Source organism: Magnolia sinica, chromosome 1 (assembly GCF_029962835.1).
Source record: "Magnolia sinica isolate HGM2019 chromosome 1, MsV1, whole genome shotgun sequence".
Lineage (NCBI taxonomy): Eukaryota > Viridiplantae > Streptophyta > Magnoliopsida > Magnoliales > Magnoliaceae > Magnolia > Magnolia sinica.
In genome coordinates this window covers 129,643,891-129,659,804 of record NC_080573.1, presented here as the reverse complement: position 1 = coordinate 129,659,804, position 15,914 = coordinate 129,643,891, and the positions used below count along the sequence as shown (strand labels likewise).

Below are 15,914 nucleotides of genomic sequence, written 5' to 3'. Positions count from 1 at the left end.
CACCCACCCAGTCTGAGTTTCTTCCAATCAACGGTCTGGATTGGTCCTATATAAACAGGTGGCCCATCAGGACAGTGTTCAGGTTATGATGGACCAAGTACCTGTAATTCCTCTTTACCAGAATGGGCGCGCGGTTTCAGTGGATCCCCGGATCTACCAAGGTGGTGGATCCCTGACAGTGGGGCCCACCTTGATATATTCGTCTTACATCCACGCCGTCCATCCGTTTTGAAAGCTCGTTTTGGGGCATGATCTAAAGAACAAGCAGATTCATATATCAGGTGGACCACACCACTGGAAACAATAGATCTGGATGAAGGGACCACACAAATATCAAATTGATCCAAAACTTTCGTGGCCCACAAGAAGTTTTTAATGGTCAATCACTACTGTTTCCTGTGGTGTGGTCCACCTGAGATTTGGATCTGTTTCATTTTTTGGACCATGCCCTAAAACGAGCCGCGAAAATTGGATGGCGTGTGATGTAAGGCACATACATCAAGGTGCGCCCCACGGTCAGGAATCCACCCACATCGGTGGTGGTTCCGGGATCCACCGAAGCCGCGCCCATGAAAAATGGGAATTATATGTGGGGAACATTTTAAAAAGGCCAAGGCGGCCACCTTTGACTGGACCTTCACAAATGGGCCAGCCCATCTGAACCACTCATTTTTCTGTAGTTACTATCTTTAGCACCGTTCCTCAGATCTCTCCAGATAAAATCCTGGCTCGCTGTGGTGCCATTTAAGAAAGCAGTCCAAGATAAGCCTACTAGCCAAGTTAGACAGCCTGATGAAGTTAAACAGGCCAAGGGGGGCCAAACCATTCCATCCAAAAAGGTCGAAGTTCACCATGATCGGTAATCGAGCTTGCAATTCGGCCCATGCATATCTGTGCCAGTGTAATGGGCCTGTCCAGCTCAGCCCATTTCACTACAACTTGGCCGAATTAAAATACAGACGGGGCGAATATCAACGGAGAAAAAAAAAAGCATATTTATTGAGAAAAACTTTGATACTCTGGCACTGGGATGGATGATACTCAGGCATTTATGAATTACTCAGAAATTGCATAGGTAGCATCCAACTAACTACCAAACTGTCCAAATTTAATTGAGCTTATTTGTTAATCTGACAATTAGATTGGTAGACATTTATTGAACGATTAAAAATGAAAAAACATCTTACGGTTCCATTTCAACAAACAAGTGTCCACGAACCAGAGGTTAGGATTCCCCAACCAATACGGTTTTGGGACCATACGCATGCACTCAGACAATCTTCACGTGGCATAAGATGGTTCCTAGAATAAAGGAACCCACGACAAAATCAAATTGATAGACATCCCGACTCCTGATCAATTGACAATTTTCACTTCAACCGTCCACTAGATGTCCACACCCGATTGGCCAGCTAGGATCAGACTTCTTTGTGTGATTTTGGGTCACAACCAATCTACAGCGAGACACTTGATTTGGATGCTTTTCCCCTAAGGGACACGTATGTGCCCGTGTATGCATGCCTGCGGATCATCAGTCTGCCAGAGTATAAAAAAAAGTTTTCTCATTGGCCAGGGCTCAAACAGCATAAGAATCGACTTCTTTAACCATTCTAATATGCAGACTTTAGTTGAACTTTCTCTGACCGTTGGATAACAGGTGATAGATAGGATAGTTATGAACCTTCAAGCAGCATGGTTTCTACTTTCTATGCTTCGTATCGTGCCATGAGTAGCTCAATACTTGAACGGTCTGGATCTATCACCACATGCACCTATCAACAGTCCGTATGGCTAGTACCGGACAAAGCAGCCAACGGTCCAAATTCAACAAACAATTATTCACTAACCGGACTGGATCTGTATTTGGACGGTCTGGATTGAAGTAGACTTAAATGCCACATGTATAATCTTTATCAGCATGACTTTGAATGGTCAAATACTTGTATTTACTTGATCAGATTGGCATGTTCATGCAAGATTAAAATCAGTATCAATCAGCGGATGGGCAAAACCATTAAAACCAACACAGCATAAATATTCAAGTAACATTAGAACAGATATCTTACAACAGCCGAGGGATGAAAAAACCGTTGGATCGGAGTTTTTCTTTTTCAACGAAGCCCCAAGCAAGAATCATCCCAAACACTGCATTCGACTTAAATTAATCTCATTGGGCATTGATACAAAATAATGGAAACCGTGATCATCTATCTCATCCACCTTGGTTCTACTCAGTCGCAACAGTATTTGGCATTCCGGAGAGGTCGTTGGCAATGCAATCAGCTCTCTTCATCCCATTTGTTCATGGGTATCTCACCTGAGTCGAAGATGATGACCTTTTTCCTGGGCTTTCCGTTGTAGGTCCCGGCTCCTCCCTCTATTGCATAGACAGTGTCCATGCCTTGAATGACCTTGCCGAAGACGACATGCTCCCTATCCAGCCTAAACAAAATTGCATTTTGTAGGAGAATTGAAAAAGGGTACATTTCTTTGGTTTAATTGGCTTCATATGTTTTAAGATGTTAAGCTTACCAGCTAGCCTTGACAGTGGTTATGAAAAACTGCGATCCATTGGAGTTGGGTCCTGAGTTTACCATGGAAACAGTCCCTGAAAGCATGAAAACTAGTACAGCTCAATGATTCGTGGAGTGCCTCAACACAAACAAGAGAAAGGGGAAGGAGAAACGTGAGAAGTGGATCTCCATGGCGCACTCACCAACATGGCACAAGTGTAACATCTGGGCTATTCATCAGGTGGTGCATCACCCATTAAAAAAAAAAAAGTCCATGTCCACTTGAAAAAAGGATGGCTTGAAAAGAAAGTGGCCCAAGGTTTATAATCAAGGTAACATGTGGCCCACCTGATGAATGGCCCACAACCTGATACAGGTGCCTAGCTGCTGAGATCCTCCCCAATCCCCTTCATGTGGATCTCTGCAGCAGGGTTTGTGAAACGAAGATGCAGCTTCAAGCAGGAACATAGCAAAATGGGTATGCGGTAAATACACCTCATGCTGATATGACGAGTTTGGTTTAAGTCCATGGTTTCATCTGATAATGGGTTGGTCAGTTTCGCACAAATGCATGCCAAACAGCATTTGGCAATTCAATCCAGTACTTCACAAAAGCTAACCAAAGTTGGCTCAAACACCACCAAGATGGGGCCAAGTACTAAAAAATCACTTGAAATATTTAGAAAACTCAACCGAAAAAAAATAAATAAATAAATAAAATCATATTAAACCAGCTTCTTAAACTTGAAAAAACTAGGGCAAAATCCAAGTAGACTATGAATCATCAAACCCAAATTGAGTTTTGGCTTTTAAACCAGGGTACCAACCAAGAAAAAATAACAACAGAACAAGTCATGAGCTACAAAAATCCCTGAATAAAAGAACTGCCCAACTTAGAAGTCATGTTTGTGTGGTATGGAAAAACAAAAATCAAACATGGGCCACCCTGAAAACCTAAATGCTTTCACATCTTTAAAGATGTATCATCCAATTAAAACTCGATAATGATACCATAAACAACATGCAAAGATAGGGAGATAGGAAGCATAAAAGTTTATCAGATGATACAAGATCACAGAAAAGATGGGACATGGATATGCATAAATATCTGGAAAGTAAAATATGTACGGCCAAATAAAAAAGACAAGTGGTGAGTAGGGATTTTCCCTGACTTGCATGCAGCAAAATACGAAACTAAAATATGCACAGAAATATAAAAAGATTAGTGGTAAGCAGGGAATCTTCTTCTTCTTAAATGGTCTGGTCATGTGCAGAAGAGACCAAGAACTGCACCGGTTAGGAGTGATTTGGTACAAGTGAAAGGCTCTAAAAGAGCAAGGGGAAGGCATGAAAGGATGTGGGATGGAGGTAGCGAAAAAAAAAAAAAGACTTGATGACTTATAGTCCAACTGAAGTTATGGCCCTTAACAGAGTGAAATGGCTAGAAAGGATTCAAGCAGCTGACTCCAATTAGTTGGGATACGGAGCAGATTAGGTGCAAACCCGGCCTCACGAGGTTTCGGCTTTTCAATCTGTTGATAGCCAAACTGCTCACAAATCTCTCCTTCTCCCATGCTTCTTTCCAAGACAGTGTGGCCCTTACCTTGGGGCCCACCATGATGTATGTATTCTATTTCCAAGCCATCCATCCGTTTTTTTCAGATTATTTTAGAACATGAACCCAAAAATGAAGCAGATTCAGTTCTCAGATGGACCATAACCTGGGAAATAGTGGTGATTGTCCATTAATGGGCCGCAAAAGTTTTGGATCAAGCAGATATTTGTTTTTTCCCTTCATCCAGTGTTATGTGACCTTATCAACAGGTTGGATGACAAATAAACAATATGGAAACATTACGGTGGGCCCTAGGAAGTTTTTACTGGTAGGGCGTCCAATCATCACTGTTTCCTATGGTATGATCCACCTGAGTTTTGGATCTGCTTCATTTTTTGGGCTCATGCCCTAAAATGATCTGGAAAAATGGATGGCATGGATGTAGAAACATACATCCAGGTAGGCCCCACAGCGAGGGCCACACCATCTTGGGTGAGGCCAAGGGCAGCACCTAATCCACTCCCGTTGGAATAAGGCTTAGATATTATGATGGGTGAAATTTCAAATTGCTGTACAATCCTGAATGTGCATCCATTCCTGAAAGGATAACATAATTGGTGGATGACAAAAATACGGACAAGAGCCATGTACATCATAAAGGATGATGGTTTCCATATTGCATGCATAAATAATAAATAATGGGTCTTTGTGAATGAAAGAAGGTGGTGAAGCACTCAGGATGGGCCACGTATGGACTCAATGGCGGGCATGATTTTCGTTGCAGCAAACATTGGCAGTATTATCCAAAGATCCAACCTTTTGACAACAGTGAGCATATGCTCATGACTGATAATTACGGACAGTCTCCATCTGAACAATTTGTTTTCTTCTTTTCTTTTTTTCTTTTTTGTAGCATGCTAGAAAGACTGAAACAAGAGCCCACTTTAAAAAATTAAAATAACATAAAAAGGTCAAATGTTTCAAGTAAAAACCTTACAAGTAATAAGAACATTTTAAATGGGAGTGGGACCCTTTTGGGTGTCCGTATAATTGTATCCATGTCCTGGATTTTGAAAACCGTCACCCCTTTTGGGTGTCCGTATAATTGTCCTTCACTATTTATTATGAACTATGACTATTGGGTTAATCAAGAGTGAACATAGCACATAAATTCCATATTTTCTACGCCCTATGTTCAAGTATCATTGTTCTTGTTTTACTTAAACAAAACCTTCTTTTCAAGTTTATTGATGTTGAACAAATCTTTTGATATTATCAACTTTCTAGCGAAAACTTGAACTTTGTTGACTTATTTCAAGCACTCAATGAAAAAATAAATGCAGTATAGCACATTCCAACAAAAGGAGAGGAGAAAATTCCAGAGGCAAGAGATGCAGTATAGCACATTCCAACAAAAGGAGAGGAGAAAATTCCAGAAGCAAGAGACGCAGAGAGAGAGAGAGAGAGAGAGAGAGAGAGAGAGAGAGAGAGAGAGAGAATTATATAAGAGGACCTGCATGTGAGTGACTATGACTATTGGGTAAATCAAGAGTGAACATAGCACATAAATTCCATATTTTCTACGCCCTATGTTCAAGTATCATTGTTCTTGTTTTACTTAAACAAAACCTTCTTTTCAAGTTTATTGATGTTGAACAAATATTTTGATATTATCAACTTTCTAGCAAAAACTTGAACTTTGTTGACTTAATTCAAGCACTCAATGAAAAAAGAAATGCAGTATAGCACATTCCAACAAAAGGAGAGGAGAAAATTCCAGAAGCAAGAGAGGATTATATAAGAGGACCTGCATGTGAGTGTTTTATCTTGAAATTCTCATCAGGAAAGGTGCCACCATAAATGGATTCACTTCCCCTCCCATCCCCATGAACAGTATCTCCACCTTGGATCACGAACCCAGAAATTATACGATGAAACGGTGTCCCTTTATAGTGTAGACTTTTTCCACTGACACCCTTGCCCATTTCACCTGTAATTGGAAAATGACATATTCATAGGATCTTGAATAAAGACAATTCTAAGTTAGTTTTCCACTTATAACAGTCTTCTAAGTTACAAGACTGCCTGCAGTTATATAATGCTCATCATGCTTTTTGTTTGGCCCAACAAACTGTAAATGTGTGGCCCACCTGCTAGTGATCCAAATCATTCATATGGTTGACCATATTGTGGACAGCAGATAACACCCAATTCTAACCCCCATCAAATGATCAGAACCATCCAACTTGGCCCTGTCAAATGTGGAGCGTTCTGCTATAATTTTCTATTTCCATTCGACAGCTAGTATCATCTGATAAGGGAGATGTTAAGGCATGTCTAGCCTGTGATAGGACACACCAGATCAATTGGTGGGTCCACCAAAAGGTAGGTCCTGCCTTTTTCGTAAACCAAACAAAAAAAAAAATCCAGTTCTCTTGATTGATGTGAAAGATGATCCATGGCATAATGTAAGACATGCTCCAAACAATGTAATCATAGTTTCATACCTGTGCAAAGAGCCCTAAAATTGTCTGCAAAACCAAAGTCAGTCATTAGAAATCATACAAGTTTTGGAGAAAAAAAAAGGTTAATTGCAGAAATATCCAAGCATACCGACTGTTTTTGGTACCACCTGGCCGTACAATCCAATAACAATTCTACCTGTATAAAATTCAGATGCAAGTTTTCCCAAGTCAAAGGTGCATACAAGACGCTAGAATATTTACATAAAATGAGACAAAAAAAAAAAAAAAAAGGAAAGAAAAAAAAAGCTCATAGTCGGTAACTATCCAATGGTAGGAAACCAAACACGTACAAACAACAGTCCTTTACTGAGCTCAGGTGAGATCCACAAAAATCACAAACACAATATGATCAAGCAAAAACTGAGAGCCCTAGCATTGGCTTTCCTTGATATACTTTCAACTTGAGATCTATTCTTTATCAGACTAATGGGGAAGCTAGCAACATTGCCGACTCCCTTGATTAGGAGGGAGCATCAAAGGCGTCCTTGTCACCCCTTAAACTGCCATTTTGTTTGTGATTTTTATTTGCATTTCCTTTTTGTGGCCCTTCTTAAAAATAAAAATAAAAAATAAATTATAGACGCCTTGTAGAATGGCCATAAGGAATATCCTTGTTGCCTTTTTTACAGCCTTTGATTGGCTGATGAAATAGAGGCCAGACACTGCATGGGATCCAACAATCTTCAAGGGAGCAGGCATTGTCTTTCAGCAATGGGATGGTGGAAAGTTATCTCGTACTATGATTTCTGGAATGTGATAATCATAGCTTCATAATAGCTTGCATATTTGGCTCCAAAGGGTACTATGACTCATGATGTCCATCATCATCATCATCTTAGCCTTTCCCCAGCAATTTGGGCTGCCCCACCCAACATCAACCTTCATCATTTACCCAGGTTCTTGGAACTGCCAATATACGGTGACTCACATTGACACCACTCCCATGTTAGCACTGTACCACACAGTACTCACTTCCTACTCCACTATTACATGCACACTTGAAGGGCATAGGGTGACCAAGCAAAGTATGGTCATGGAGGGGTAGTTGCCAGGCAAACCCCAAAGCATAAAACACCCGGACATATCAATGGTCATGTGTGAGCAGTTGGCTGCACAAATAGTAGGCAACCCAATGATACTCACATGGCCATATGGCCAAGCCTCACATTGCTCCATAGAATATGCAATGCCACATAGGGGTAGTTGCCAGGCAAACCCCAAAGCACAAAACACCCACACATCAATGGTCATGTGCGAGTAGTTGGCTGCACAAATAGTAGGCAACCCAATGATACTCACATGGCCATATGGCCAAGCCTCACATTGCTCCTTAGAATATGCAGTGCCACATAAGCCCCCTGAACACACCATCTGAATTATTTTGTACTTAAACATGCAAGGATTAATCTTCGAGACTAGCATATGACTAGTAGCAAGATCAAGCAGGTAGTGTCCCTTGATGATGCTAGCACTATTGCTACCCCAACAATGAGGATAGCAATAGAGCAGATAATCTTTTTTTTCTGCAAATGAAGAAGAGCTAGAGCCCAACTGATAATATCCATGTAGTTAGTGAATTCCCCTATTGGCCAAACTTAAGTATTGAGACCAATATGTGTAGTGTGTTAGAAAATTCCAATGAGATAAATGGCACCCAAGTGAGCCATGTTCAAAGAACCATGCAAATTTCTGAAAAATGAAATTGGATAGTAAATCAATAGGGGTCGGGGAAAAAAAAAAGTATCATCCTTTTATTCCCAAAACACTTCACGGTATTTACGAGAGAGAGAGAGAGAGAGAGAGAGAGAGAGAGAGCAAAGAAAAAAGATATTGACTCCACATGTTTCATGTCCTCATTTTTTCATGGAAAAAATCATTTCATATCCAGATCTATCATTTAAACAAGAAGTATTGGATGTATGGTAAGTGACCAATACAATCTATTAGGGTTTTAAAAGACAACGGAAGTGGAGAATTTAAATAAAAAATTAAAAAAAAAAAAAAACAACAACAACAAAGATTCTCAATTAGATTAATGGATCCACATCTAGATGTAATCAAATCCAACACTATAAATATAAACCATGCATGCATATATATCTTGATCAATGCCACTGAAAAACCAAAGACCGATGCCCGACGCTGATCTCCCAAAGAGGAAGTCTCTCCCCGACCTATCCCAAATAAAAAGTACAAAAAACCTCCCGCACACCCCTGCAACAGGGCTAGAAGCGTACAATAAGAGCCGTCCACTAGGACCCCACACATGTAGTTGTGTTGATGAATGAAAGGGACGAGGAGAAGAATCTCCTCCTCTCTTCTCATCTCTCTTTCTTCTTTGCTTCATCTCCCCCCTCTCTAAGGTACATCCAACTCCAAGGTGTAGGGACGTCAAAGGCTTTCTCACCCTTCTCTAGGATAGGATCACACAGGGAAGAGTTAGGGTTTTAGGGAGAGACACCAAGTATGGTGCCCCTCCAGCCTGCAGACTTTAGCATACTTCATCTAAAGGATGTGATCCTACCTATCAATGTACTCATATTAACCTTACTCCTTCCACTCTCATAGCCGCCATCCCTAGCCCAATGTCCCATGCAAGTCCAAAGGATGGATCAACATATCTTAACCATTAGATGTCCATCAAGTTTGATTTAAAATAAATTGACAGTTAAAATTGAATTTCAATGGTTGAAGAATCTTAGTCAATCATTAGAAAATACTAGATATGGTGGCCCGCTTAGAAAACACTTAATGGACAGTCCAAACCATAAATCAATCCACAAATATTTCCTAAGTAAACATGTGGATTCCATGTTAAATCATGTGAGCCTCAACTAGACCATGATGCATACACCCAGCATCATCCTAAGCCCAAGGCTGACCATGAAATTGATCGGGTCATGCATGCAAGGCCCAAGGCCGGCCAAAAGTCGAGTTGGGCACGTTAGATGGAGCAGGCTACCAGGCCCATTGCCACCCTAAGGCATGAGATGGAGAATATAGATTTGGGAATGAGTGCTGTTGACCGGATATTCTATCTTGATGAATGGCCCTGCCCGAAGGTTTCTTCAAGGAATTAAGAGGTCTTCGACAAGGTTTATCCCGATTCCTTTCTATAGTGGTGTCTGAAGCTCTTAACAGGATGTTGGAGAAAACAGCTTCAATTGGCTTAGTTCATGTGTTTTGAGGTGGAAAATGCTTCTTTTAGTTCTCACCTTTAGCTTGTAGACAACACACTTTTGTGCCATATGATGTTGAGGCTTCCTAAGTTGACAATTTGCAAAAAAATATCATTCAATGTTTTGAAGTGTATTCAAGTCTTAAGATTAATATTCATAAGAACGAGATATTGGGAATAAAGCTAGCAACAGAAGAAGTTGTGAGATTGGAAGGACTCTTCAATTGCAACTCTAGAAGCCTCTCATGTACTTATTTGGCGCTATCTTTGTGCATTAGCAAGCTTGCCAAGAATTTGTGGATGATTGAAAAGGGGCTATCTAGATGGAATAACAAGTACTTCTGCTTATGAATAGAAATACATTGACTAAGGCCGCAATGTCAAAAATGCCTCTGCATTATATGTTGCGTTTTCATTGTCGAGCTAGTGTCCTTAGCATATTGGAAAGAATTGGGAGAGTGAATTTGGAGAGACTTCCTGTGGAGAGGTTCAGAGGATCAGTGTTCGAAATATCGGTATCGCGTTACATATCGCATCATTGGGATACAGATACGTATCAGTTATCGCACAGGATATATTGTTTGTATTGGGTAATTATCGCACTTTTTGGGAAACATGGGGAAGCATTGGGAAAATGGTTCAATTTTTCAATGAAACTTTGGGGATTGTTAAAAAAGACCTTAATACACACTTTTAAATCATAAGATCTCAAAAAAGACCTTAATACACACCTTAATGCACATAATAGGTCTACTTTGTATAGGGTCCTAAGCTATGCACTATCTGACTGAATTAATGCAACTATATAGAAATTAAATGTATAACATTTAGAGTATATGTGATGATCATTTCATCAAACACTCCTAAATACTTTGAAATTAGTCTCAATTGACAGCTAGTTGAAGGGAAATTTCGAAATAATAATAATAATATTTTAATAATTGTTAATTAAATTTTAAAATTAAAAATAAAAATTGACAAGGACGTAACATATCAGTAGATCAACCCTCATACATTGCAAGGATTTCATGTTTGGAGTACTACATTGCAAGCAATTTGGAAGAAATTGAGGAAATTTAGAATTTCCTCAAATAGGACCACCTATGCTCGAATTTCGAAATTAGAGTGTATGTGATAATCATGTCATCAAATACTCCTAAATACTTCGAAATTAGTCTCAATTGACAGTTGGTTGAAGGAAATTTTTGAAAAAAAAAAAAAAAAAGAGATCATGAAGAACCAATGGATATCAAAATCAAAGCTCCAACTCAATAATTTTTCATGCAAAACATAAAGAGCCAATGGATTTATAACCATTTGACACTGATTTAACATAATTTCAACAAAAAATTGATCGAAAATTAAAAATGCTCACCAAATCGAACATGTGGGATATATTGACACTACATGTGTTTCGTATCGCACAAGTGAGATACAAGATATATCGGGGGATATATCAGCCGATATCATCGATATTAGATAAGCACAAATTACATCCCTTGCAATGGACCCATGTATGTAAACCCGTCAAGAAGGAGATGCAAGTATTAGGGATCTTAAAGCTATGATCCAAGCTCTCCTTGAAAAAATAGCTATGGAGATTCGGGATGGAAGACAATGGCCTTTGGAAACGGGTATTATTAGCAAGTACGGTGTCGAAGCAAGAGGTTGGTTTACAAGAAACTTATCTATATATAAAGCATCCGAGCATGGAAGGCCATAGTAAGAATTATCAACCTTTTCAAGAAGAAAATAGTGTATTCGGTGGGAGAAGGCTACCACATTTGCTTTTGAGAAGATGTTTGGTGTGTTGTTAGGCCATTGTCCTTTATTGTTCCAAGATTGGTGTGGGTTGATCATAAGAGGGAGAGTCAAACTGCTTCTCATTCTCGGTAGGCAAGTGGTTTTGGCTCCTACGATGTAGTAATCTACCAAATGAGGCATTGGAGGATATGGTGAGCTTAGTTAATATGATGTTGCATCAATATCCCACAACTCTAGAGTGGGATGTGCATGTGTGTATGCTGGAGAGATCCAGTAGCTTATTCAATCGATCCTTTTATGTGGTGATTCAACCTCCTTGCACCCAGGAGTTCTGAAAACCAACAGAGTTCATTGGATTTATATGGGGGTTCGCCCCCAGGTTATTGCATTCAGTTGGTTGTTAGGCAAAAGTAGAGTTCTTACCATTGACAACCTTTAGAAAAGGCACATGTTTATCCCGAAAGTGTGCATTCTGTGCTTTCACAATGCCGAGGCGATTGATCACTTATTCGTGCTTTTTTTTTCTAAAGGGTAACAAACTTTTACTAAAACTAAACAGAAGGATGACAAGGCATCATCAAATACACAAAGGGCAAGAAACTCCCCAAGCTTCCCTCAAAAAGGTCCCATGACTGTATCTTCACTATAAATGCATTTTATCTTTTGTCTAGAGTTGCTTAGAGAAGATTTTTGGATATTTTTCAGTGATCTTAGGTGATGTTGAATTCAACCGGGTCTCTCTTCTAAGCATGGCACAGGGGTTGAGTTGGGCATAAAGGGAGAATCATGTAGCGCCTCTCTCTTCTTACAGGTGTGTGGGCAATTTAGATAGAACATAATGAAATATATTTCCACAATCGTCGACCCCTGCCTATGAGGTGTTTAGGAAGGCAAAGATGGATGCCATTGCGCAGCATTTCTTAAGCCATTTGCTAGTGTTTCTTTTTCATCCTTTGACTATTCTGGGTCTTCCTTTTTGTATTTCCGGGCATTGATTTCTTGTCTTTGCCCTTCTTTACTCTCTTAATAAAGTTGCACTACTTCTCCAATAAAAAATATGCAACAGAAATCTTACATCTAAGCTTCCATAAGGCAAATAACCAGAATCCTGATTACAAATGCATGACATCATCAAACACTTGCAAGATAATGCCATGACAGAAGATACCCAATAGACATGCTAGTGAAAATATATGAGCAAAGATGGAGTAGGTCACCCTGCAGAAAATCTCTCATAGTCATGCAAGAATATCATAAGAAATTTCTGCATAAAAAAATGAAATTCAGTTCATCTAGGCACTTATTACAATACTACTTATATCGAACATTTTGTACCTGCATGCTGTCCATCTATATCAACATCTAAGAAGACTCTATGAGTAATTTCCGGCACCATTTCCACCTCATTTTCATCCTAATGATCAAAATCATAAGACCAAGGTTAAGACATTTCAAGGCAATGCACAAAATGCTGCTTATCAAACATAAAACACAAGCAATATAAAACATGACGGAAAGTAATGGGCAAGAACTCGTTGCTAACACAGTTTTCCCATGGTCAGATCAGTTTCCAATCCCCCAAAAAAAAAAAAAAAAAAAACAAATAACAATAATTATTATTATTATTATTATTTTGACAGTACGTTTTTTGCATATTTTGTAACAAACAGAAAGAGTGGACAAGTTTTCATGAGCAAAGGAACACCCTGCGTTGCCAACTTCCGCTCTTCTTATCAGACTAGAGTTGCTCTTCAAGCAAGAACTTTAATCTAGACTCCATTAGAAATTTGAGCAAATTCACCAAGGATACAATGAAGTCTTTTGTGTGAAAGTTGATTACTATTCAAATGTTGGCAGCAGGAAAGCTAGCACACAGAAAGCAATATTGCTGTGGTCACCAAATCTAAAAACCATTATGCGTGTTTAATGAAGTTGATGAAACCATAGCAAAAGACCCTAAAGTTCTAATCTTTTTAATCAATAAAAGCACCAGATATTCAATAAGCACTGAAGTATTCCAAGAAAACAGTCAAACCAATGTAGCAGGAAGAACTTAGTTCTTGCATCAGTTGAGAAGCCATGGGAAAGAAAAAGAAAGCTAGAAACAAAAATGTAACAAAACAAGATAAGACACACAAATAGGGGGAATAGGGGGTTTGAAGAGAATTATTTCACTTTTAAATTTGAATCGATAATCTTTTCCAATCAAATCCATCCAAACAAACAAATCCACACATCAATAAAACCAGGAAAACAATGCATCAAACAGAAACCTATCTGCCCAATCACTTTGGCTTATCCAAGACAAAGATCTGCTGAAAGGCTCCCAAAAGTTTTGATTGCTGCAATAAAATCAAATTCTTTATTTTTCTCAGTTGAAGAAAACAGCTACCCACATCAAGAAAAGCCAAAAATCTATGATTGTGAAATAAAACCAAATTTAGTTAGCATTAGCTTTTCTCTTTTCCTTTTTAAAAAATATATATATATATATATTTCAAAGATTTTGTTAGCATTTCCATTCTCGAACAAACATCAAGAAAACCAAATATTTTCCAATGAATACAATAAATACCCATTGTTTTGTAATCCTCCCATTTATGACATTTCTTTTATCTCTAACAAACAACTATCAACACCAAGAAACCCCCAAATTGGTGAATTGACTTGATACATGCCCATATGTTTATCATCTCTGTACTCTCAAACAAACTACCACACCAAACACAAAACTTTGATTGCTTCAATGAACACCCATTTATCTACCATTTCAGTTTTCTCAAATAAACAGCTACCCACATCAAGTAAACCATAAATCTTCGATCAATTCAGTCATGCATCCAACACTTCCATTCCGTCAAATGAACGACTAACCACATGAAGATAACCCCACATTCTCATATAAATCAATAAATACCCATTCTCTCTCAAACAAACGAGTACCCACTTCACGATAACACAAAAACTTTTAATCATTTCAATTCAATAGAAGTCTGCTAAGGCCACATGCATGTGAAGCCCAACCCATCAGCCCACATGCCACTTGCACATGTGAAAGAGACAGGAACATTGTGTCAGGTGGGCCACACTGTTTAGATCTTACACATATATCAGGTGGCCATAGTGCATACTAAACAAATGGAGTTTTTTTTTCTAGCCATCCATTCGTTTTTTATACATTGTGACCCACCTGAGTGAAACGGCCTGACTTCTAGGCCAGGAGATGGGGACAGTGTGGCCCACATGATAGAATGCTCAGATCTATCGCGCATGTGCCCCATTGGCATGTGTGCTTGCTTGCTGATGTTCAGCAGTTCGCAGGCATGTACAGTTAGCAAATTTCCAGTTCAATAAACATCTATTTGCTACCATTTTCCGTTCTCTCAAATAGATGACTGCCCACATCAAGAAAACCAAGAAACCTTTTATCAACTCAACAAACCCCCATCTGTCTATCATTTTTCCATTTCCATTCTCCCAAACAAACTACTTACTTCAAGAAAACCCAAAATTCTCAAAACCAAATTGCTTACCATTCCCTTTCTCTCAAACAATTCCCTTCAGCCAATGACCCGATTCTTTACCATGTTTGGCCTCTTGAACAAACGACAGCGTGGGTCAATCAGACCGAAAAACCTTAGATCAGAGAAGAAATAATCCCAATTCCCTATCATTCCCATTCTATCCGACAGACAACGACCAACACCCATTTCTTTATATTTTCTGATCTCCAATCAATCCAATGAAAAATCCCAATTCTCTATCATATCCATTGAAAAGAACAAACACGTACCTACATAAGAAATCCTACCGAGCGTTCATTGATGCAATAAAAATAAGCATTCGCTGCATTAATTGGGCTCTCCGTACGAGTACACGACTAGCCAGAATGAGATAAAAGGAGACGGAAAAATAATAATAATAAATCAGTGGAAGATGGAAAAAACAAAATACCCGGTGAGAGAGACAGAATGCGAGAAAAATTATGCCAGCTACAAGCATGAGGAGGATGAGAGCTTTCGGAGGCATCATCTCTCTCTCTCTCTCTCTCTCTCTCTCTCTCTCTCTCCTGATTACTTTCTTTTCTTGGTTGGAGATGGCTTCTCTTCCCTTTCTCTCGACATTTTCTTCCTCGTCTTCTTCTTTTCTCAGTATCTTAAGGAGTAATATGACTCGTGACCTGAGGATATATCTGCACAGTATACTCGGGTTCTCAGTTCTGATAAGCGGGGCCCATGATTCAGTGATCGAGACCATTGGTCTTCTGTGTCCCAACTTCGATGGACTGAGGCACAAAACTATCCCAGAATGTAATAATCTTGTATGGCATTTTTTCTGCTTCAACGTCCACTACCTCTGTATTTCTATTATCAACCGTC

The 15,914-nt window shown here is 39.2% G+C and overlaps 1 protein-coding gene across 1 annotated transcript; it reads right to left on the bottom strand.

Annotated features, from left to right (window-relative positions):
• Window positions 1–2,014: 2,014 nt before the first annotated feature.
• LOC131258405 (peptidyl-prolyl cis-trans isomerase CYP21-1) lies at window positions 2,015–15,683 on the bottom strand. The gene is made up of 7 exons (XM_058259722.1): window positions 15,490–15,683; window positions 12,871–12,949; window positions 6,682–6,729; window positions 6,576–6,599; window positions 5,876–6,058; window positions 2,533–2,608; window positions 2,015–2,442 (listed from the first exon to the last, which is right to left on the bottom strand). The coding sequence occupies exons 1-7, from the start codon at window positions 15,565–15,567 to the stop codon at window positions 2,280–2,282; spliced, it is 651 nt and encodes a 216-aa protein (XP_058115705.1). The 5' UTR covers window positions 15,568–15,683; the 3' UTR covers window positions 2,015–2,279.
• Window positions 15,684–15,914: the final 231 nt, after the last annotated feature.